Source organism: Vanessa atalanta, chromosome 1, assembly GCF_905147765.1.
Source record: "Vanessa atalanta chromosome 1, ilVanAtal1.2, whole genome shotgun sequence".
In the NCBI taxonomy this organism is placed as follows: Eukaryota; Metazoa; Arthropoda; class Insecta; order Lepidoptera; family Nymphalidae; genus Vanessa; species Vanessa atalanta.
The window spans coordinates 8,516,208-8,542,943 of NC_061871.1; the positions used below are offsets into that span (position 1 = coordinate 8,516,208).

The following is a 26,736-nucleotide window of genomic DNA, read 5'->3' on the forward strand; positions in this document are numbered from 1 at the left end:
GTGTATGTATTTATTATAGTAACATAAGTAATAAAACATGTAAATAAATAATTGAAACACATATTACGGTTCTTTTAATTTAATGGAATTATCTGTTTTATTAACATCATTATGTAATGAATAAATTTTAGAATTTATTGACAGGTTGAAGGATTTTCGCTAGGAGGGCTTATATTTTTTTCCTCTAACGTTTCTGGTACACTGGTAACACTAGGTCTATGAATGACATTTGTTGGCTTCTTTTTTCCATATGGCAGCACTGGTTCTGAATGACTAATCAAACTCGCAGATGAAATAAATACTGATACTTGTTCTGGTGTTGGGCAGGCAACAATTAATAAGTCATCATAAGTAAATCCTGAATTCGCTAATATTTGCTCTAATTGAACAAAGTACCCAACAACATTATTCTGAAATAAAAGAGAATACAAAATTAACTACAGACATACTTTTACATAATAAAAATATTTTTTATAAAATAATACATAATAATTAATTTAATAAAAATCTATAAAAACATACACATTAATTTTGGTGTAATATTACATACATACATACACTTGTTAGGACTAATGGCTTCTTTCTATTTTTTCTCTATCACAATGGATGACGTGTTATGTAATACTGCAGAATATATATAATATTTCTTACAGCGCCTTTGTCTATGGGCGTTGGTGAGCACTTACCATCAGGTGGCCCATATGCTCGTCCTTCAACCAATGCCATAAAAAAAAAAGAACTTAGTCTTAACTTAAACTTTTTATGCTATGATTAGATTAGTATAGATTTATAAATCAATATTAGGATACGATAATATCTTTTGGAATTATTATTATTAAGGTTATTTTTTTTACATTATGTTCCTTTGTTGTAATATTTCACCTAATAATTAACATATTTTGATAAGTATAGTATAGATATGTAACAATAATAGTGATTCATTTACGTACCCTTATTGGTCTAAACAATATGAACTCAGTCTCTTTATTTGCCAAATATAATTGCATTGATCTCTGCAATGGTGCTAGATGAGTCTTAATCCGTTTCTGTGCTTCTTTCACGGCAACTGCCAATTTGCCAGGAGTGGCCCAAAGTTGAGATTTTAATTGTTCAGGTGGCGTAATTGCTTGAGCCTAAAAAAAAGGTAAATATTTTTAGGATTAAAGTATAATATAATCGAGTATACTCTTTACTGGTGCAGTGGCTCTATATCAAGTCGTCTCGGTCATTTTAATTATATAACTTGCTGAAAAATATAATAAGTTTGGCAAGTTTGAATGCATTATAGGACGTCAAACTTAAATAAATAATGAGAACTTAGTTTCTAATTTATCAAAATCTTTTTCATTGTCTTTAATTACAGATACGCAAATTATGTATTGGTCAATTTACCTTCTCAATAAATTCAATCAATGGTCCAGCGAGTATTTCCGTGGAATACTTGATAAAACACTCGCAACAATTCTTCAACTGTCTATCGACTTCCTTTCTGGAATCCAACAGATGTTCCCTAACTAACGGCGTGCCTTCTAAGAGAAATTCTAGTAAGGCATTGTTACTGTTTAGCGAAAATATCTGTCTCGGCTTTTGAATTAACCCATATGCTGCGTTCTTAACATTACTGAAGTCCAAGGTCGTCTCTTTCACAACGAAGTCCACTTGAAAGGGGGCTATTTGCTCTCTTAAAATCAAAAGGTGTTTTATTTGGAACAATTCACCATCTATGTTGGTTTTGTTCGCGGATATCTGCTTCGCTGCCATGTCCACGCTTTGGACGCAAAGCGAAATAGCTTCTTGTGCTAGACCTTGAAATACGCGTTTTTCAAGACATCTGTAAAGTCTGGATAGTGCTGCTAGAGTTCTTCTTACACCAGGATACCACATTCCGTGGAGATCGGCAGGAGACGCTTGTGGTCTCCTCTGAGCTTCCACGTTAATGTTGGCAACTTCTTGCGATGTGGCTGATACATCTGACACCACGGAATTGCGGGAATCGCTTCGTTTTAGACTTTGGTCTTGAAGAGACATGGCTATTTGCTGTAAAATCAAAATATCATTATATAGGATGTTTTGTAACTATGAAATATTATTTGAATGAAAGTCCTGTGGCAGATTGTACATTATGTTCGCCGATAATTTTATCTTGAATTCTTTGGATTTAAAATTTACCCAGAAGATAATTTTTAAATCTGATATAATAAGATCACTATATTAATGTACAATTAACCATAACTCTTAACTATAACTATCATTTTTAATTATGATTATGATCTGATAAATCAGTCTTTGTTTATGGCGTACCGTTTCTACATTCTAACATAACTCGCGATTGGCCAGCAAGAGACCATCTAGGGTATGCTGAATTCATTGGTGTAACTACCAAACGGGTCAGTAAGACGAAAGGTGGTAATGGTATTTATAGATGTGCTTAACAGAATAACATTAATTCACTAGTTAACCAACAGTTTAAGACGGAGTAGCTCTAAATAATAATCTACTCTTGTGGGATACAGTTGACCTTAATGCTAAAAGACAATTTAACAAAGCGCACTAGCTTAGCATAAAGAAAAATTACCAGTAGGCCATTGCCTTTGAAGTCTCACGAAATGATGCTTGTCGTCATTGCACAGGGTTGTCACATTTATTTATTATTTTTATATATCTCGTATTTGTTTATCGGTAGCAAACGTATGTAGAGTACCAGTACGAGGAATATAATGTGTATCTTTAGTATAAATCCAAAACAAATCGAAAATAGTTAATCACAATTAAATAACGCAATGAGCACGTCTGGTAAATTAATATTTTCACACCCGTGAATGACATGTCCCAAGCAAGTGAAAGGCAGCCGAATGACATGTCCCAAGCAAGTGAGCTGGCTACCATCCATCTCGCCCCACAGACTCCACGCGTTTTGCCTGTTCAGACGCGTCTGTCAGTTGGCCTACTGGTAGTTTTTCTTTACTTTGGGTCACTAGAGTCGGCCCGCGCTCACCTCCATCATGAGCAGCTTGTCGGGGTAGGCGAGGTCGCCCGGCGCGGCGCGGTACCGCAGCACGTCGGCGCGCAGGTGCACGTGCGCGCGGAACACGAGGCGCTCCTGCGCGTCCTGCAGCAGCGCGCGCGCCGCCGCGCCCAGCGCGCTCAGCGAGCCTGGCGGCAGCGCAAGCGACGTGTCAGTTATACCTTATCGATTGCTGACCCCCTCAGTTCGAACCCAGGTCAGGCCGATAAAAAAATATAGGATTTTTCTATTGAAAAACGGGCCGAAGTCTGGATGTTGGAAGTGTGTACACCGCCGTGCCCCGGAAAACACGTGAAGCCTTTAGTCCTGCGCCTGAACTGTTTCCAGTCGAGTCGGATTTGCTGTTCCATCAAATTATAAGATCTGCGTAGTTGGCTTTTTCCCTTGAGATCGGCCACTGTGGCAGAAATCGGCCAGGACAACATCATCATCACGATCATCCCTTTTTTGAAGTCCTTTTTAAATAAATATTGCATAAAGTTATGATTTGTTGAAATAATTACTTATTTGAAAGGCTTTAATGACCGGCCACCTATCTGACGGCAACATTTGCTGGGAATACTGCTGTCGGTGCTCGATTATATTTTCTCTTGGTAACTTTTACTATAACACAGATTGAGATGGTAACTTCTGTGTCAGTGTCATCATATACATACACGCGAAAGCTTTCCTTTAATTTAAACCTGTTTTACTTTCAACTCACGATCGTTGTTGACTTGTTCCTCGATGACTTCGACCCTCAGAATTACGCAAAGTTCTGCGAGCGTCTCCAAATGATTGATGTGGATGATGTGGGGACGAAGAGTTTCATATAACCCGTTGCATAGTGACTGGAGGTACTCACTGTAAAAGAGAATTCTAGTTTAAAACTCAAAAGAAAAACATGGTGTATTCATATCGAAGATGCATTGGCTTAATCAGTATTATAACATAAGCGATATATCCACCGGGGATGGAAGAAACAGGAGCTTGATAAACATAAACAGAAATGAACAAGAAGTTACGAAATTCTTACAATGTTTAGCTCAAGCTTTTAATGAAGCCAGGTAAAATCAGGCTTAAATTTTAATTGATCAAATGCTTAAGTTTACTTTAAAATGAAATACATAGCGATCAACTAATAAAAAAATATCGCAAACCACAAACTGGAAATCGGAATTCTTCTTTATTTTCTAATCTATAAATTAGTACTCACTCGAGCGCCGGCGAAGGCTGCGCGAAGAAGTGTTCGTAGAGCGCGCACTCGTCGCGCACGGCCAGCGCCAGCAGCGAGCAGGCGGCGCGCAGCGAGGCGCAGTGGTCGCCCGCCTGGCGCCGCGCCGCCGCCGCCAGCGCGCCCGCCGCCGCGCCGCCCGCCACGCGCCGCCGTCGCCCCGCGTACTCGCGCTGCACGTCCGCCAGCAGCGACGCGTAGCTGTCGACGAGGCATACTGTATTGTGTACTGCACAACTGCGATCTGTAGAAGTAGGCATCACCTACTCCTATAGATTTCCCCCCTAGTACTAACTTAAAATTTTCCTATATAAGGCTATATGTCGATTAAAAGGCCCTAACGTTTTTATTGTACATTTCGTTAGATATGAAATTTCAAACATAAGTGTAAACAAATTGAAATTAAACAATCTTAAACTTCTTAACTTATGTGCCCTAAAATTTAAAATTAACTTTTATTTGCATTCATTTTTTGTTTCTTTTTTATATTTTTTTCATACCAATATTTTTTAGTGTTTTATACTTTTTTTAATTTTTCTCCTTAAAATCCCCTTGAATAAATTTACAAAATTAAAAACCCATACATCTTGATTCCCCCTATATCTACGTACGTTATATTACGTACTTTTAATAGTGTAACACCGTTGACTCCCAAACTACTATAGCATTTCTGATAGAATAATCCTAACCTCGATCTCTCGATGTATTAGCTACTCTAACGGTACGAGTTGTTAAATGATGATTCAGAAGTTACAAAGACTTCTGAATTGAGGACCTATTTCAATAAAGTATATTTTAAGTTTTGTAGGCAGGGTCGCATTATCTATTAGACACTGCCTATAGACACCGTATTGACTAGAACAGACCAAAAATTGGCAATATGGTTTTTAATTTCATTTTTTAATTAAATTGTTGAGATTAATATTTTTCCAATTTAAATATGACACAACTTCGTAATATAATAAATAAAACATCGTAATTATTTATAAATTACTTTGTAATAGAATCAATATATTTTAGGATTTTAAAAGGGGGTAAAAGAGCCCAGACATATTTTATCCATCCCTGTTTGTAAGAAGTATATATTAAATTCCGTCATACAACACGCGGGCAATAAAGATTGGTATTACTATGCCAGTTTGAAAAGTCAATGAATCAATGTCATTACAAAAAAATAATAAAAAAAGTAAATATAATTTAATGTATTTCACCGTGTACTTACTCTTCGTTAGTGACCGCTCTTTTTTCAATTTCACTTATCACCATCCGTAACTTTGGTGCAGCGGCTTGAAATTTACCAAAATACACTGCATACGCCGTGTCCATTGCTTCGTTCTCCATCGGGTCGTCCGGAGTAAGTACTTGCTCCGTAGCGTGATTCAGTATATGATTCACGTAACCGCGAATAAGGGATATAGCACGGCTTTGGAGGTGACGGTACTTGACGGTGTATGTGTAAGCTTCTTTGAAAGTACTCTGAAATGTTGTTTAAAGATTTTAATATATTCTTTATATTTTTACAACAACAGCTTCTTATAAAATTCATAACACATATTTATCAATAACTGTAAACTATAATATATGTAATCTAAAATTGTTACTTACATTTGCCCGCATGTAGTCCAAGCATTCATCAATCTTAGCTAGAACATTGAAGAACTGTTCGCTATTTACTGACATAGTTGTGCTGTTTAAACGCTGTGACAAATGTTCCACTTGAGTGAAATAGTGCATCTTCTGTTTTATATCATCACCTGAATAGATAATTGAATATTAATTATTAACAATATTGTGAACAAATTTAAATTCTAATATTTATATAACATAAATTTGAATCGTATATATTATTTTACTTGTAAATAAAATACAACTTATTTCCTCGGAGACCAAACTTGTGACTGAGATCATTGTTAAATGAAGTCTCAGACTAGGTCCAAGTAAACTTAGTCCAGTTCAATGTCGAATGTTCCGTGGAATTGTTTAGATTAATCCCGGCTGAATTTCACGTTTCAATTTGGAGATCGCATCAAGTTTCGGTTTCATTCGTACCACCTAGATGTTCGAAAATCCACAATAGCACGATTTTTAAGACATTTTCTGCCTGACAAAACACCTCTGTGGTGCCAGCTTTCGCCGGAGGTTTTTCCGAACTGATAAGACTTGAGATCTTCAAAAAATGAGTGCATACATTTCTTAATATGCTGTTGCAGATAATCGTGGGCGGTCGTGGATAGTCACTTTCCATCAGGTTAGCCTCCTGCTCTATTGCCTCATATATAATAAAAAATATGATGAAGTGTGTCACCTATTCCAGATAGTTTATTTTGATCGGCCAGTAACTGTTCACTCATAGTATGTAATGCATTTGTTTTATTGGAAACAAGATTATATTCATCAGATAACTTATTCAGATCCGACATGGTGGAGGATATCTGCAAAATATGATACAAAATTATATCTATAGTTTAAAATGTCTTTTTCTATAAATAATATTTTAAATTATTTACAAATAGTTACAATACAGAATAATAATAAAAATTACAAATTACAATCCTATAGCCTTATTATAGTGCAATACAGTTGAAATAATTCAATATATCTAGAACTAGGGAATAATATAGATCCTGAATAATCTATGGTATTCATTGTCAATTTGTAAAAAAATCCATTTTAAGTTGTCATTGGGACTTCAGAAGTTAAATAAAAGTGGAATAGTGATGTATTATATACAAAGATGTATTAGTCAAGAACTGTTTGTATTGCATAATATAGCAAAATTATTATTTATCACATGGAATATGTATATCAAAGGATTGTTCAACATTACTCCACCTTCTAATTTAATAAGCTAATATTAATATTTTATGTATTATAATTCAACTTCAACAGCATTATAGAAAATATTATTATACAGCATTATAGTAAATACCTGATCAGTTAAAGCAACACACTCATTTCTCCTTTCTTCTAGCTGTTTGTAGTATGCTTCATATGGTGCATCATTTTTTTTAATATTTTGCTCATTCAAAGTTTCATACCAATTCAAGAAATCATATACAGTCTCAATTGGGGCTATATCTTCATTATCTTCAATAGGGGTTTCTTTAATCTGGAATTGTATATAATTGTACTATTTTAGATTTCATGTTTTATTATTTAATAAACAATTAAAGCTTCACTCATAAGTGTTATTTATGGATTATTTAAATTATGTTCTGTCTTCCCATTCTAAATATCAAATCAATGATATGTTTATTACCTTAGAATTGTACTTTTTTTTACATATGAATAGTATCAATATATTAATGCTAGGTGATCACAATCACAGGGGTTGTTGTAATCACAAGCACTTTTACATGATTTATTTTTGTCTATTAAGTTTTTTTTTTAATATTAATCTTAATTTAATAATCACTAATTTATGGCAAAATAACAACATATTTTATTCAACTATACTTACATTAAGTATTCATAAGTTAAAGGGGAATAAAACAAACTTTAACTCATGTTTTAATAACTACTTTAATGAACCTGTAAACTGAGTTGTTGTGTTAAATTAGATACTAAATAATAGTGAAAATATTTATGTATCTACTAAAACCTTTTTAAATTAAACATAGTATATTGTAAGAGTATAAAGTTACCTCTTCAACTGAAGATGAACCTTGGATAAGAGCTTCTAAATCCAATATAGCTTCTCGTTGGCTCGAAGTTAACGGTGCCAAAGGATTTTCTGAAGCTTCCCATAATAACAATTTATTCTGTATTTCTTTTAACGTCATATTATCCATTTTGATTTAGAATTAAATTGTTAAATGCATTGAAATAATGATTAATTGATACTCATATTTACTGACAACTGACAACCAAGCAACATAATGACAAATGACAATGAATGACAGCAAACGTCATTGATGACACTGGCTATTGTCAGTGACAGCTTACAAGTCTATGTTATTTATTAGAGTTACTTGTCACTTCGGGCTAGTGTGGCCAGCATTTAGTAATTATAAGGGGGTTACATACATATTTATTGTTTATAATAAATATTATATTAAGCGACGATTCAAAAATGCTTTATTGTAAAGTAAACTCGAATAAACTACATTTAATTTGTATGGTAATTAAATAAAAAAGAAATAGATATCGAAAAACTTACGTATATTTACATAAGTATACTTCTATTAAATTATAAATAAATCTTAAATTGAGGAATCACATAATAAAAGAGTAAATATATTTATTTAAACCTTAATATATGACCAACAGTGAATCAATACACCAGACATTTTTTTATTTTTTATCAGTGTTGACACGTCGTTTTGCCGCAAAAATATATATATATAAAATACATAAATATATTTAATTAGTCACTTCTATCTTCTAAAAGATATATTTAATCTTTAAAAACCAAGAATTCAAAAAATAATATCATTATAAAATAGGTTGTTTACGAGCTTCATCTAGTAGCACTTTAAAGAACTAGTTCTTAGTTTCATTGATATTGAATGGCACGATTATCAACCGACGTACGACTTAAGTTGCAGTTACAATATTGTAGATGTTTTATGTATGTACGATTGAAAGATAAAAATCTTACGTGTTCCATGCGAATTTTCACATATACAGAAACTAAGAAACTGGTCGTTATTAGTATTCAAAGATTATATTTTTTAGGTTTACGACAATTTGATACATAACTAATCAAAAGAGCTGCCAAATCGTAACACTAGAACTAGAACTAGTGGATTTTGCACACAGCCGAAAACAAAATAAAAATGGTCATCTGTTGTGTATTTTAAAAATGTATTAAGTTTTTGTAAAACAACTCGTTGCGTATTCGTAAACGCACTGGCTCTATATGACGAGCCTGTGTGAATTTGTGTTGACATGTAATTCGCAGTTTGGAATAGGAGTCTGTAAAAGAGCAGTGCATAACAATCCATTATTAATTTCAAAAACAGACAAGAACACCATTATGTTTTAATGAAAAGCCTAAAATTTAATTTTGATTGTTTGTCAAACCTTTTAAATTTTCATCGGCATTGCTTGAGAGACCGTCGTGATTATTAAAATACATTTATACAATATAAAAATATACGTATATTATACTTTAATAATATCGATTTTTGTTCGGTTAATACAGACCAATCTCATTGTGTTGATAGGGTAATCACAAAGTCTTGTTTAGGCTCGTCAGGGTCGTATTAACCATATCGGAGCCCCTAGGCAATACACGTGTCATGGCCCCTTCATTCCTTTTCTATCTTGCTAAAATACTTTTTCTTCTACCGCAGAGCATCTTTATTAAAAATTACGATGTCTTTTTACAATATTATGAAGATACGCAGCCTATTTAAATGTGAAAAAAAATTGACGTCACAATTTTTTTTAAAACTATTGTTTCCGAAACATTAGTATCTAGTAGTATTAGCCTGGCCTCTAGACAGTTGTCTTTACTGCCTCAGCCCTGAGTCTCGTTCAGTTCTTACCTGACATACTTCTCGTCGTCGTGTTATTATTAAAACAGAATTCAAATAAGTTAATCCCTCAAATTCTTTCATTTATGTAACAGAAAAAGAGATTCAATTATCTCAAGTACAAAAATGTATATTTTGTTACGAATAATAAATAACTATATTCAGAGAAATAATCTGCCTTAGTAAGTTTTTTATTTTAAAAACTCTGGTTTGTAATTTTGATTTTGTCTTATACAATATGTACTTACATAAGTCTTTATACTAGTATAATAGTTTTCATAAATTTAAATACTATTATTTTCACTTTAGTGAATAAAAACCTTATTTAATAAATATCTAAGTACTGTTGGTGTTAAAAAAACAAGAAATATATAACACGTAAATATTTAAAGTTTGATATCATGTTTTGCTATAAAGGTGTGATAACCATATCTTGGCTATACACAAACATGTGTACAACGACAAGGATTTCGTACAAAAATAGTAAACATTCTGTGTATTAATGCCACGATAGTCGTAATAGATTAATTTAATAAAACCTTCTTTTGTCCTTTAGAGGCATCGTTTTGTTTTATTTATAAAATACACCTCATATGGCTTGTTAATTACAAATATGCTATGTGTAATAGGCTATATATGGAACATATGATTATTAGCATTCCAAAACTAACCATTAGTTTAAATTTAATGATATCCTGTCACCAATTTTATTTAATATATAATTTATGTTGTAAATCATAAATAGTAATCATCCGATTCATTAGAAAAAAATATATATTGGTATAATTATTTATGCCGTTGTGTGAGATAGTCGATTGGATAGGGGTGAGGGGTGTAAATAAAGGATAATAACAAACAACATTCTAATAATTTTGCATTTATTGGGTACGAGGAACCTTCTGGTCAACATAAGCTACATTGGACATTCTGTTTACAGTATATTTACAATATCAGAATCATATATCGTTAATCTAATAATGGAGTTAATTACTGCATATTCACAATAATCAAGACGACCTCATCATCATCTATACACATACGTAGCCTTGTACAAAATACTAATCTACTGATAGTAACAGTAGCTGGGCTTGCCCTCGTATAGACCTTTAATATATTATACGATACACGTGACCTGACCCAGCCACTTTGTTCGATTATTTAACGATAAACAGTAAAGCATTTTAAATACAGCAATATATAACTTACATTAGACACGTCTCGCGGAGCGTCCCATATCATTTCATCGTTTCTAGACAATATACCCTTGCCTTCAAGCACTCTCTTTATTTACATTCCTACTCACGATTCTATTACAACTTGTACTATATACAAACAATTTTAATCATTAAAAAAATACAATGTTAAATCGCTATAACCTCTATTATTCGTATAAGTAAAGGGCTGGAATAAAAATAGTTTTTTTTTTTAATTTCAGCGTGCAAAATTCTCTAAAGCCAGCGTAAGCGAGGCTACATCCCCGAAAAAACGACGCATTATTATTTATTACACTAACATCAATTACAGATGAATACATCCAAACATTATATTAACTGTATCAATTAAGAGTATAACTAAAGGACAAATCCACACATTCAAGAACGCTAGACAGATCATTACTCTTGAGGTTGACGAACGACCACGTGCAATTTATTTGATAAATATTATAAATACTGAAAACTTAGATGCCGAGAATTTACGTATCGCAAAACCTTGGTTATTATGGATTCGACTGCAAGATTTCATCTCACAGTATTTAAACAACGATAAGATCAAGTTAGTTAATCAGTAACAATATAAAAAATGTATAAAGTCGTTTCATTTTTTTTAGAGCGTGTGTGTGAATGATAGTATAAAAGGAAGACATTCAGCCGAAGATGAAGGAATCTTAATTGTAAATTTCCAACCAACCAAAGCTTTTATATTATATATCTACCGTATAAAGCTAAGAAAGAGTTAGGTCAGAGCTCAATCTACTGAGTCATTCGTTTATCTTAGGGAACCTCAACCTTTGCGAAGGATAAACCAGCCGCAGCCGTGCTGCTATTGGATCGAGTCCACAAAACTACTACAATGTCATTTTCAAATGTTACACGATAAAACTCGATAAATAACTTAAATTAAGATACCTAATAAAATTATAGAAAATAAATTAACAGTCATTGTTCAATGCGTAGATATATTCAAGTATTACATTATTGTTATAAACACACGACTTACGAGATACTTTCTTATATGGAATACGTTACGGATAGCGATGTCTAGACGTTAAACCCGAACAAAAATATAGTCGTACATCGTTACACTAAACGGGCTCGTTACCGAGACGCATAGCGAAAGCGCGGCAGTTAGCACGATTCTGCACTCTAAAGATTAAATAACAGAAAAATATATTTCTATAAATCCAAGCATAATAGTACGAAAGGATCGGCGTGCGCGGCGACATCTTGGAGCCGTCGTCGCGCAGCAGTGACGGGCTAACTATATACGAATGGTGTACAGCGTACGATGTCCACGGGCGACGCACGGCCCCGGCGTCGACGCGATCGCGGTGCATCCGCGTCCCTCGGCGGGGCGGCGGTCGTCCCTTGTTAACATATGAATTAACATAGCACAGCCATAATGACTCCCTGGGTCCGCGCGTACGCCGAGGGGGAAGGCCGGAGGAGGCGAGCCGGCGACGGCCGGCAGGCGGTGTCACGGGCTCCGGGCGCCGGCCTACGAGACCGGGGGCTGCGGGCCCTGCGGCTGTGGCGGCGGCTTAGTGCCAGCGGCCGGTAGCTGTGCTAGCGTGTCCTGACTGGCATGCGCGCGCAGGTAGCTGTTTTCCACTTCGAGCTGGTTAATTCTCTCCATGAGTTCAGCGATGCGCTCCTTGAGGACTTCGACCTCTTCGCGCACCGCAAACATCAAGTGGCTCTTAACCAGATCCTGCAAAAATGAAAAAGTTTTGTTAGACATTTACAAAAAAAATACTGACCCTATAAAATACTAATTAAAGCAGAGTCGTTATAATTTAAGAATAATGGAATTTCAACACATATGAATACATTTAAACAATAAACTAATAATTTAATGGAAAATTTAACGAAAGACCGTAATGTTCTTGTATGTAAGACTGACACGTCCAAATTTTAAACGTAAGTAAATGTTACACAAATAATTTATTTTACAATATTAACGTACTTTTGTATCAGGCACGACCACGTAACAGGGGTTTTTCTGTCCCTTTTGCCTGATCTCGTAAAGGCAACCATCACGAGGTTTAATAACGTCAATCATGTTTGAGCGTTGAACTTGTTTTTCGGGACTATTAGATACACGTTATAAGCCAACGGCGGCTATAATGCAACTGAGGAAAGGACAGTTGCGATAGCGAGTGGCGCGTTCGAGTAACGTCTACGCGTCCTACCGGGCGACTGATGGTCTGCGCTCGCGCATGCCCTATTTAAAATGGCGGCGCACACGTCATCGCCACGCGATCCGTGTGTGGACCCTGTACTTTACACGATATCAACAAAGCTCTTGTTTTCAGATTCTATATTGTAGATAATATATTTATACGAGAACAAACAATACATATATTTAAGTATTTTACTTTTTAATTACTAACACATGTATAACATGTTATATAATATCTTATACATATTCTGTAATATGTAATTAAATTATCGCTTTTATCACAATAACCATGATTTCAAATAATGATAGCAATCTTGGTTATTTAACACTATATTATACATACCAGAAATAGAGTCGATTCAAAACAATATATAAAAGAAAATACGTAAGTACTAAAGACATCAAAATGATCAGAGGGAGGGAGAGACACGGATAACTGCGCTATTTATGATAACGATTGATGTCCAGTAACACAACCAATGTAAGTAGATGATTTTCATTTATTTTCTCTGGGTCCTGGACCTTAATTAGTGTCACAATATAATGCCCTGGTGGAAACCCAGACTGTTAGGGACTCCGAATTCAATTAGTGGCGATGTACTTAGCTACAGTTCTCGCTCATTATGTTCTAGCTTTTTCAAAAAGAAATGATTATGAAAAGGACGATAGTGGAATGATGAGGAAGAGTTTTATTAGTTGTATTAAAGATATATAATAAAAACATTTTTAAAACAGACGTGGATGCAGCCGAACATAAAGAAACTTAAAATAAGTGTGTTAGTATAGGAAGGATTTATTTTAGTACCATTAGATGAATCATTTTAGAACAAATATTATCACCGCCAGAGGTAAATTAGCAGCGCTCTAATAAGATAGAAAAATATTCATGATCTAACTACAGCTCAAACAACGTAAAAATAACTATATTTGGTGCCAGCCGAGGATTATCTTATTACAATTGTTCATTTACAGAAATATACATAGAGATATATAAATAGTACTTTAATATTTCAATATAACGTATTTTTTTAGTTAAAACTCAAAATATAGATAGTTCATTTATTGAATAAACCAAACGAACTACACCATGGTTTCTAAATACACGCCCTTTGTTTGTTCTTAATAAGTTTTAATTTATCGAAACCATAATTAACATATATTATATTATATATGCAAGTACCTTGTCAAGCAAGTTTAAAATCATTTAAAACGTATATACGAATCTTAACTGCACGTTGGCACAAATGTGACCGTCTATTTTCGCACCTTGTAAAGACGAATATGATTAACTGTCGGTCAGCAAACAAGTTTGTCGCGACTTCGTTTTAGAAAACAACGATTACAGTAAAAAATATTGTAACGATATGGATAACCTGATATTAACTGAACTGAGTTTAATTCTATGTTAATTGAATGTAAGAATGCGGACATATACAATCTAAGACATTTTATATTAGATAACTCATTGAATCTATTAGCAACGACGGTATAGCCAATACATAAATAAGTGCAATTCGAAAAATGTGTCTCCTCATTCACAACAACGAGCTATTTTTCCATCCGCCTACGTGGAATCTAGACTTTATGACGTGCATGAGTCAAGGTACACATGTGCAGATGAACATGACACTAAATGTGGTCTCAACTGAATGTTCTGACATTATTATTAGCACGATTAAAAATAAAACTAAGTGATGTGATCTTGTATTAACGTGGGTGCTGCGACCTCCAATTAGAATGGAAGAATTAAAGTGTTCAGCGCTACTAGTTTTCACCAGTTTCACTCAGCAGTACTGCGTCAGGCTTGTAGATTGACGGGGCGCCTATAGGTTCATTGAAATCAAACAATATTGATAGTCAATTGACCACCTCGTTCGCTTCTAAGCAACCTGGGCAAGGCGTACAGGAAACTGGTGATTACGACTCACATCACTCAAGCGATAAATTAGCACAAGCATAAATTAAACAGTCGGTTATCGCATGTGTCAATGTTAGCATGTTAGTAGGTAAATTAGATAATGATAAAGAGCACGAGAATTGCGTTAAGAGGACGAGATAAGATGAACGAGTTGATGTTATCGATATTAAAACAGAAGACTAACAGTTAGCCGGAGAGTAATCGGAATCAGTGCAATGTCCCCGTTGCGAGTGCAGTGAACTTTTTCGCAGTCACGTTCAAAAATACAGATGTGATGACATAATGGACCCAAGGGCATAAGATAAAAACCTGCCGGGTTGCATTAAACGGCGATCGAACTGGCAGGAACAATGATCGTTCGAAGATTTCGGTTAAAATATTTTACGAAACGTCGATTTCGAATCTTTATAATGGTATTTATAGAAAAAGCAAGTAGAGACACATAACCGATTTTAAGATAATTACAAACGTACGAAAAAAATTAATCATACGATCCATAAATAACAAGATATAATATCTTAAGTACCATTTCATGTAATCGTAAAAATCTAAAATATATCAAGAAGATAAACAATAGTAAAGTAGATAAACGTCCGCATGGAAACGAAACAAAAACAATAACAACATTTTTGTCCGTAGTGCAAAAAATGTATATTCAAATCGTGGATATAAAACAACAGGTTTGACTGGAGGAATAGGTAAACAAGACAGCAAGTCAAAACGTAGTGGCGACCGTAAACTTTATGCTTGGGTGACATCATCGCCATATTAAGCAGCTAGCGCGGGTGATGCTATACAATTGAATATAAAAATAACACGATGAAACGTTTGCGTGCTGCTAATGACACAATTAATACGCAAATTCTTTTGTTTACAATTTACGATAAGAAAAACAATTGTTATTGGTTTTATAATGTGAAATTGCGTTACCTATATCTGTTATGCATTTAGTAAAAAAAAAAAACGATGCAATTAAAATTGTTGTATTTAAATATTATATAAAAAAAAAGTAATTGAAATGTAACAAATTAAATATGTGACAATATGAATTATGAACACTATTTCCACAGCGCACGCACAAAATAATAACCGTAATGTATGTTGCAGAATATAAATGTATAAATATGATATTGTTTATGATACGTTTACACGTAAAAATAATATTTTCCTATACAATTGTTGCACTGAGTTATTTCAAAACCATATGTTCAAACACTGCCGTAATAGTGCCCCGTTATTGTTATTCTAAAGATTATTCGCACAGCTGACAATCATTGTGCTATTTTTATATATGACACCGTTTTACTATAGTGAGTTAACGTTGCGAAGGGTTTTAATAATAATAAATTAATTTATAGGTCACCGAAATTTTATGATTCATATAGGCGTCTAAAGGAAATTAATTCAAAAAGAAAACAATACAATATTTAAAAGTCATACGTTATAATTGCTTGTAACTTGTTTACTAGAAATTCCGAACTTTTTACGAACAAATACGACATTAAGTTGTGCAGACGTTTTTATCAACTTACTCATAATATAATGTATTAAAGCAATTTAATCATTATCCATTTAAAAAAACACAAAGTAAACATGTATTGACGTCGTCAACTTATCTCCGAGCGATAAGAACATGCGACTTTAAGTGAGAGCAAGTAAGGGTCATTGCAATAGTAAAACTCTTGACCTAAAGAGTACGTCGTTGACAAGAGACAACTCATCCTTACTTATCCTGATATCTTAAGAATTACTGACCTCAGAGATGAAAACATCATTATAGGTGTTTACGAAGAGCTAAAGGTTCTTTGGCCTCACGACAAGGATACAATAAAATAAAAGAGGTTTACAGAAATTTGATGCGTACAACATAATTATTATTTTACGATAACACGATTTGATAACGCGAGGCAATTCTTTCCTGATAATTGTACTAAATATACAGTATGTTTTTACAGAAGAATGAACAGAACACGGAATCTAGGTATTATTAATGAATGAGGGTGACTAACGACTACGTTTTAATAAATAGGAACATAGCCAGTGTGGAAAACGCAAGGTGATATTCCGTATCGCATATTTTAATAATTATATTGGTTACATTAGAAGATTTAAATGTATAATGTATACAAATTTGTGTATAGGTTAAGGTTAAGAGAAAAACAACATTGTTTGCAATTTAGCGGACAAAGGATTGCGGTGGTCAAGCGAATATCATTGGATAACTTATTTTGAATTCCAACAAATGACCAAGTTTTAGTCGGCTTTTTGGTACTAATACTAGAGTTATTATATATCATTAGCCGATGAGATGTGTTTCGAGTTACGAATTACTAAGACTTGAAAAGGTGGCGTTATCTGTCAAGGACCTGACAAGGAGTATAAGGCGGAGAGCAGAGCCTTCGAGCAGGGACGCATTTTAAATGGCATACAACTCTACTTATCAAATAAAAACATAATATGTAAACTGCCGAAATAAATATCTCAATGGTAATTTCTAATACTAATAAATTATTAGTGATAAATACCCATTGTTTACAGGTGCCAATAAATACTATAATGTTAATGTATATGTCTCAGAACTACGATATATCTCAGAATTATTGTTAGCCCAGATTGATGAAAACAATGTTTACAATATCACCTGATGGTTCGTAGGATAAAACGAACGATGGTTAAGATATAAATCTGTTGAAGTTGAAGTCAGTCCAACAATTTATGTATTTTTCCACTGTTGGATTAAACGTGGAAATATACAATGTTTGCAAGTAACAGATAAATATTCCGTTGAGATATTATTGATATTGTAATCTAATTTATGTTTTTCGATAAATATTTGTTATTCATTTTTGCAAATATTGTTTTAATAATTGTGCAAATATATATATATTTTTTATATCTAAGATCATTATTGAAGCAATATTTTTTATATGATATGAGTTAAACCTAGCGTCGAATTATAATATAGTCCTTGTATAACTTCCTTCTCCAAAAAAATTCATACACATACTAACTTTTATAATCATCGGTCCAACGATGTCGAAGTCTATAAATCTCAAATGGATGTACCAACATACAATTTACATACCAAATACTTTACAATAACAGACACGCAGAACAAACATTATTGAACGGGAGGTTGTCTAATTAAGAAAACAGTATAAGAACAAGTTTCATTTTATAGTCCACGATTTCAAAGTTAGTGTGAAAATAAAGAGCAATTTGCCGTTTTGCCACTAGTTCTCGCGACTCAAAGTTAGCACGCGACGGCCCTTGCGTGACCCCCTGACGTCTGCTAATCTTTATCTTGCTTCAACTAACCAATCGACAGTGTAATCAGTTGAGCACGTGTCTCCACTCCAGTGGCACAACGGGGCCAGCTTTCCTTCCGTGTCTATTCTTAGTCCCGGCAGGTCACGCCTGGTTCATGCAAATCACGTACACAAAGCAAATTAGCATACGGCGGCACTTGAACACAAAAAATACTACCACACATTTATTTTTCATCAGTTTTAATGAAGGAAATTGTCGTGGAAACAATTTATGCCAAAATATATATATGAGAATTCGGCTAGCGACATTTTTGTTATGACTATAAAATGATCATAGATAGTAATGGTAAATAGTATTTACAGATAAGTGTTACAAATTTGTTACGTAATCAAAAGGAAACAAAGACAAAACTCAAAGGCGAAGAGAAATGGGAAATTAAACAAACATGATGTTTAACATGCGTTGTTGCAGCAAATGATCAAAGAAAATATAAAAAAGATCATTTCACGCGTACGACTGAGGGAAACGGGGTCAGTAGTGTGAGCTATGGATCCTAAACAACAAATGGACGAATCTTGTGTAAACATATATAACTGGGTGATGTAATACGTGAAGGCGTGTGTGATCTTACGAAACAAGCAAGAGTAAAAATGATAAACCCAGTACAGACTTTATTCTCAACTCAAATTTACGCTACAGTTACATTTAATGGCGCCCCAAGGTAAACTGGTGTCACATTTTACACGTGACTATGTTTGTATCGTTATATCGTAACCTATTAATAGCCAGAATTAAAATCAGCACCTTGATTATAATTCTGAATAACATTTGTACGCTAATGCAAATCAGATATATCACGAGTATGTATATCTAATCGTGTTAAAAACATATTTAAAAAATATAACGAAGTGGATAATATTATCAACGTTATCAGTCAAGTGTTTATCTGTTACAAATGCTATAATAAATACGTATTTTATTGCAGATATATTTTGTTAATTTTATATAACAGAACAAAGTTAACTCATAATATCTAGCAAGAGAGTTTTGATAAAGAAACCTTCGATTCACATTTCGGATTGTTATATTATAATATTCAAACAAATAAAAATCTTAAAAGATGTGATAATAGTAATAAATAAATATACTTTTAATGTCGACAAGATTAAAACGATACAAACCAAGCGTGTAAACAACATTAAAGCCGGTGCGTTATTAGAGCAAAAATAATCAGACGAGCGTACTGGACATGGAGTGATAAAAATACGTTGTTATGTTAGTGGGCATTAGGGCCGGATTGGGGTCAATCGCTTGAGGCCATCTGTGGCTGCTAATTATAGACGATGCGCGTCGACTCCAATAACGCACATCTATGAATCTCAATTGCAATCACGAAAATATCACGGGTTGTGGAAGAACGAAGTAATACAAATAACATCAAAAGTGATCTAGGAATCATTGCGGTATTATGAAACGATTCACTTTACATTACAGGAGCTGTTAAAGCAAAATTATTATATTATATTTAGCTTGTATCAATCAAAGGGTATTTTCTAATATTCGACCTTAAAATAAAATGGATAAACTGTAGCTAGCAAAAGCATAAAAATTACCGAATACCTAAATTACAGTTATTATACAAATGTACAAAAAGTTTTTTTTTTTTGGCAAATATAGCATTGTAACATTATATTAAAACTCCTTTGATTTCCTGGTTACTAAAAATAGGTAAATTATTAGTCTCAAGCTTCTCCGAGATCTTGTAACGGAACTTTGGAGTGTCTCTCGGATGAATTGCTATTATAATGAAGGACTGCATAGAGAAATTGTCATCTTCTTTAAACACGCGTGATAATTAATAACTCATACAAGACTTACACTTTTTTTACTTTGAATTTCTGAACGATGCAAACATTCTTGAGAAAACAAAATTAAAAAAGAAAGATATGACCATCAATGTTTTGTAATTGCTATAATATTTAATGATATGTAATTTATATTTGTAACGTTTACATTAATTAAAATGTTTAATTCTGAATGGCTATTCTATCTACGTAACCGGATGCTTTGGTTGGGTGAAGAAGCTCTTGATTGCTAAATTTAGGTTTGTTTTTAGATAAAAATTACTTCTGGCTTCACATCATTTTCTATGTATGCAAATCAATTATGTTTTAAATTGGTAAAAAAAGAGTAACGAAAATCTCCATAAAGGTATAGGTAATGTTTTGGTGATAATAGTTTCATAAATATGATCCATAACTTTCTACATTGCTCGAAAAATTAAGTTTTATAGTCCAATAAAGGCGCAGAAAATCCGGTATTAACAAATAATACTGTGGTTAATATTAGCTCTAATTTCGAATTGTTACCAAGTGCAGGAACTCAAAAACACGTTATGAAATCACATTGTTATGAAATATCATCAACTAACACACCCGGAGATACCCAGTTACATACTGTTTACAAATAAAATCAGATTAATGAACTTGATATATTTTATCATAGTTAAACGTAAATGCTCTAATTTATTGTTTAACTAGATTAGAAGAATACAAATTATAGGATATTTCCCTTAGGGAAGACTACAAAAGATCTGCCTTAGTTCAATCCATCAGTACATTTTAAATTTATTCGGAATGACTCGAATGTTCCCATGATATTAATTTGATATCTGAGCAGGCTTTTTATCTAACGAGCGGCTGTTTTCTCAGCCGTGTGCATACCGTTTCGTAGAATCGGTATCGAGCACATGCGGAACTTATACGGCACACTGACACAGCACCGTCTTGCAATGAAGTACGATTACATTTTACCATTGCGTTAGATCTTTGATGTGTACGAATGCTGGAAACATATTTTTTTATTTATCGAAAACAGCAGCATAGGCGAACACCTATGATTAACAGTGATATAAAATTTATTAAGAGACTGAAGTCTGACGTAAATCGAAAGACCAAAAATAAATATTATGTCCAAATAATGTTATAGCTTAAAAAAAAGTATTAACAATTGATTACGATGAACAAATATTACACTAGATAGTGTCATTTTTCGTTTTGGCCGAATTGCTTTCTTCATTATTTTTTGTTGAAGTGCGATAATGATTGTGTCAATTAGCCCTAATAGCTATCTATAGTAATCGGAGGTTATCGTCACTGTAAGGTATTTTGCGGATCGACACACATGCGATCGTTGCATAATTTTGTTTGTAAAGAATTATTTTTTGTGTAAGCTAAATGTATTCTCTTCTGCTTACGTTAATATATAAAATTATATTGTTAGTTCAACAAAACCACAATCACTTTGAATTGTTTACTAGAAATTACCTACCTATATAAAAATTACTTTCCATAAGTTTATGTACGTTTAGTTTTGAGTTTAGTTTAAGTACGTGATTGCCACTACAAAATGGATGTACCTATTTCTGATCGAAATTAGTACATTTGGAATAAATAACTAAGATTACGAGTAAATTTAGTGTTCCATTTAGAACCATTCTTTCGATTAGGCTAATGTAGATAATTATCAAGTTAACGCAAGTCTCATGTAAACTTTTATGTCAATAGAAATTCGAGTGCAAAAAAAAAACATATTGGAACTAGTATTGTAAAACATTCTTCACACTCATTGCGAGTTCTCATAAGCTTGTCTGCAAATTCATTCCATTCATCTAAAGAGCCGATGTTTTCTTGCTAGCATTTTATTCAACAATTTCCTCTATTTACAGCCAATTAAGATAGTACAAAGCGGCAAATATTAAACATAGCTGGGTAACTGGTATTATATAGGATAACATTAAATAAATGCTTTATATTTATCATGTTATTGCGTCGTATCGATCTTATCGCACAATCAATATAAAAATAAGCAAATACATTACTAATAATCATAAGGTATACAGATTAATTATTATAAAATATTTACCTTTTCAAATGTCTTTTACTTTAAAACTGCCTTACATTTTATTAAAGTAAGATTGATTATTTTGTTCTGTCTATAGATTGTTGATCGTGTATACAAGAAACTTCGTCGGAAATTCTTGAAAATTATTTTTCAGTTTACGAAATAGTATATATAAAATACTTTATTTAACAGAAAATTATCCACGGTAAACTAAACCGGTCAACGAAACGCAAAATTAGTTACGCCTTTAGCTTAATAGATTTTGGACAAGGATGCCAATCATAGTGTAAATGATCTAGCCGATATAAAAGTAAAAACAAAATCATAAAACATTTTATTAATATTTTCAAAGATTTTAGTGTCAGATTGATTGTACAGATGGCTAAGTAGTGGTTCTCTATCGTAGAAAATGTATTCTCTAACACGGAGAAGAGTCGAGGTTTCCTCTACAAGGGAAACGGTGAGGCTACACAGGTATTCCTGCATCTCGTCAAACTCGCTTTACCATAAGTGGAAAAGGTTAACTTTTACCAATCGTCACGTCGTTAATGTTTATTGATGCAAATTGTAAAGCAATTAAACTTGTTTATTTTATACAATTTCTATTTATTATGATAAAATAATTGACCTTAACAGAAAATAAACAGTTCGTTTATGATTTTATACACATAACTAATGTTATCATAAGGACGTTTTGTTCATAACAAAATAAATGTATGAACCATATCTGAATATTGATGTGATTAATGGTTATGTGCTTGGAAGAAGAATTAGTTAACTAAATAAAAATAAACTGATTACGTTTCTTATGAGACCGAAATTGTACCTCTATAATACAATGATGTATTATTTAATTTTTAGAAATTATACGGGCTATAGTAATATTTGATAGTATGGCTAGTGAACCTATCGAGGTTAATGTGAAATAATTTGTTACTTACCATAGCTTGCTCGATCTTGTTGTCGATGGCCACGGCGCTTGTACCCGATGCGCTGTAAAAAAATACAACCGATTAGATATACATTATAATTTTTTAAATATTTTTTTTATAAACGCAACATACTAATGTACAAACATATCTAAATTACTATTAACTCGTTATATATATACATTATAATTTTTTAAATCTTTTTTTTTATAAACGCAACATATCAATGTACAAACATATCTAAATTACTATTAACTCGTTATATATATTTTTTTTCATAGCCGACTATATATAGAATTTATTAAATATATAAAAACGTAACGGAATATCGAATATGATATGATGAATTCCTAATTATTTACGTGCGGATGCAGCCGTGTCCTGTTGAATACAAAATTCACATTAAAGCCAAGCTCGCACGCGAGTAATTCCCACACATTTAGGTCATTTCCCAACGATACAATACAAATTACATTGATTTACATTCAAATTGTATTTAAAAAAGCCCTTTAAATATTTTCACTCTTTTGCTATCGTTTCGGAATGCGTACGTAATGTTCTTATCAGTCGTTTTTGAATGTTAGCTACGGTTAGTTCTTTTTTTAAAAGGTTATGCAAGGACGAGTATAAAAGAACATTAATACTAAATAAATTAGGTACTTGAAAATTGGCGACACAAGCAGAATATCTCTTTGTATAAGTTGGTTTATGGTTGATTACATTAACATAGTGTCGAGGATAAAACAGAAGATCAGTGACCCACAGCAACTTTGTGTTGTAACAAAGAGAACAATAGATGAATAGTATCAAGTCTTGCTTAGTTTTGAGATACCTTTAACCTCTAATTTATAGTAAATGAAAGTATACATAATGCGTCGACAAGTATCTATGGCGATCGGTTTCATGAAGAAAGGAATTAATAATATGTTGAACTTTCGTATCTTTTTTATTTATTATAAAAAATCATCTACTCTTGACACTTGACAGTAATGAATGGCTCAAATAACCTGTTCAGTCGGATATGTTAAATGTCGAGCGAAATGCAAATGCGAGAGAAAGCACTTGAATTTTGGCTAGGACATAATGGTCGAGGGGTATTGATTAATTATATTTGCGGACATAAAACAAAAGAGAACACGAAACCATGAGGCGGTTTACGGTTTCACAAACACACACGAAGTTTAACCACGTGCACACTAAACACACACTGTGCCGACACACTCTACTTGGTGGCATCTGGTGGTGCCATTATTGTCGGACTTATCCATTATGATCCAATCTCGCTCGTGTAATCATCCGGTAGCTAGTATGTGGCACGTTGCACGGGTACGTACTTGACTTTCTCCGGCTTCGGATTCCGTGCCGCGTCAATGAGGTGAACAGCACAACGCTTAAGTTGGGCCAAGTGAAGCATTCAGAATAACCGTGGCGGCGATTGCGTATCGATTTCGACCAGTCCGTTACTGAACTCAAGTATTGAATAACTCTCGTAGACCGCATGACCGCCGTCGGTGACGCACATAATCGATATCTTTAACAGATCAGTTGTGAATACTTTTGAGGATTAAACGTCTAATTACTACGGCACATTCGAAAGCTAAACTGAAGACATGGGAGACAGGAAAATAAAAACAAAACTGGCTTTCTCTTGTTGATTTCGTTGAAACAAGTTTTAGCATTTTGTGGCTGATTATGTAAGTTGGTGACAAAATTGCACACAGTAACGGAGCATATGAAGAAGTTGAATTGGAAAACAAAAAACTGGAGAAAGCATTAACAATGAATGCTACTCTCTTGTCACGGACAATGAAGTGTACGAAAAGATGTATGGATATCTCGGAACGATTGTTGACTGTAATTATTTAAATAATAATCATAGAATAATATGAATTTTACCCTAAATATATAAAATTTTCTACTACATTAAATAAGATAAGCGTTAACGTGGGTTTTGTAGTGTATGCAATTCATGAAAACGAGCTATAAGTGGACAAAGGGCAGATAATGGTTTTGTCATCACGCACGTGTATATTTTCTTAGCCCTTCACTTTACTGCGTCATGAATAGAATTCGAACAAAGATCGTATCGTGAGTTTTGAAAAGGACAAAGTTGTAAAGTAGGAAGAAATACCTATTTATCATCAATTAAATAACAATCACTTAGAAAATATTTTTGTTAAATAACATAATAAGTACTACTTTTTGCATACAATCTTTATACTCAAATTTTTGTTTTGTTGAAAATTCGGAAAAAGATAGGACCACATGTGATAAAGCATTTAAAGTTACACTTACCTAAGAAATAAATTTAAAATGGTAATTTGGCTTTTGTTTTACATGAGTCAACTTGTGTTATTTAAGTCTTCAAAAACAAAAGACAATAGGTATTAAATTAAATATATCACTGAATAAAATGCTATATATACAAAGAAAATCAAAACGTATCACGTTTAGTGAATCATTCGCGATGATGTATTTATTGAACAATACTGCTTAGAAGACAAAGGTCAGGATTTAAAATATGAAAGTGTCACGAAATATTTAATAAAGTAATATTAAATACAAATTTTGGGGATACAGGTAAAATATAACTAGATATAAAAATGTTATCATTGATAATATAAATATTATAAATATAAATGCACAATATTGTGGTTTATGGCGATATTCTGATAAGACGCATGCAAATTAAGATTAAACACATTTTAATATAAAAATACAAAATGCATTCTGCTCAAAGCTGTTTGTAATATTGTTACTGTGTATCTAACTTAACAGATACACAGTAACAGAGTTTCGTGCTGCAGTGCAGTATGTTATAGTGAGGCGAGCGGCCTGCGCCACTTCCAAGGTCGTTGAAGGGAAATCGACGGGTGTCGATGTCGACATGCCCGCCATCAGCTCATGACGACCGTTACATCTCGCTGTTTCTTAATGCTGCACTCGCTTCGTTGTCAATTAACAGTGAAAATGGAGCAACAATTGTATTCCATTTAAGATAACCGATCATTATAAGGGTTTTCAAAAATATTTTTCTACTTTCATTAGAATGAGGATATGTTTAAGTGATTGTTAAGATAAAATAGATTTTTCATTCCTGAATTATAATTAACGTAACTACGAAATAGATTCGGAATTAAATATGTTTAAATAAGTAAAGGTTGTTTTTAAATAAAGTTGGCTAATCGATCTACCAGTGAAAAAACAAATGAAGGATACCATTGTGGGACTATTTAATGAGTAGTTTTTATCCAAACAGTGTAACACACTAAAAATGAATTGGACACAAAGGGCAAAGTGGACCAGTAAGGGTACGCGATTGGTCACTCGTTGTCACGCACAAAAGTCACGCAACAATTCTTTTGCCCAGTTTAAACATTAACAACACATCGTGATTCCAACTATGAATGAATTCATCTGAGACAACTCAGAAAACAATGTAACTTGGCAAATTTCAATTTTGTATTGTAAAATATGTTTTATAATATAATTCAGTATTAAAATTTAGCACGTGTTTGTTAACTGGTATAATAAATTCATAGCAAAAGCTTAGCAAAGTGATGGAAAGGTTTTTCAAGCATCTAAAACATCAATGCCAA

General features: G+C 33.2%; 2 protein-coding genes across 4 annotated transcripts in view; both read right to left on the bottom strand.

Annotated features, from left to right (window-relative positions):
- Window positions 1–56: 56 nt before the first annotated feature.
- Window positions 57–8,105, bottom strand: LOC125069693 (conserved oligomeric Golgi complex subunit 3). The gene is made up of 11 exons (XM_047679275.1): window positions 7,883–8,105; window positions 7,168–7,347; window positions 6,544–6,670; window positions 5,844–5,992; window positions 5,461–5,714; window positions 4,221–4,439; window positions 3,729–3,868; window positions 2,996–3,153; window positions 1,393–2,037; window positions 951–1,133; window positions 57–410 (listed from the first exon to the last, which is right to left on the bottom strand). Exons 1-11 carry the CDS (start codon window positions 8,027–8,029, stop codon window positions 135–137), a joined length of 2,478 nt encoding a protein of 825 aa, XP_047535231.1. The 5' UTR covers window positions 8,030–8,105; the 3' UTR covers window positions 57–134.
- Window positions 8,106–10,579: 2,474 nt separating this feature from the next.
- LOC125077859 (protein bunched, class 2/F/G isoform-like) overlaps window positions 10,580–26,736 on the bottom strand; it is a 127,649-nt gene continuing 111,492 nt past the window's right edge. For all 3 annotated transcript variants that reach the window (XM_047689987.1, XM_047690130.1, XM_047690064.1), the window contains 2 exons: window positions 23,150–23,201; window positions 10,580–12,646 (listed from right to left, as the gene is read on the bottom strand). In XM_047689987.1, coding sequence (XP_047545943.1) covers window positions 12,434–12,646; window positions 23,150–23,201 — 265 coding nt within the window. In that variant the 3' untranslated portion in view covers window positions 10,580–12,433. The remainder of the gene's footprint in view (window positions 12,647–23,149; window positions 23,202–26,736) is intronic.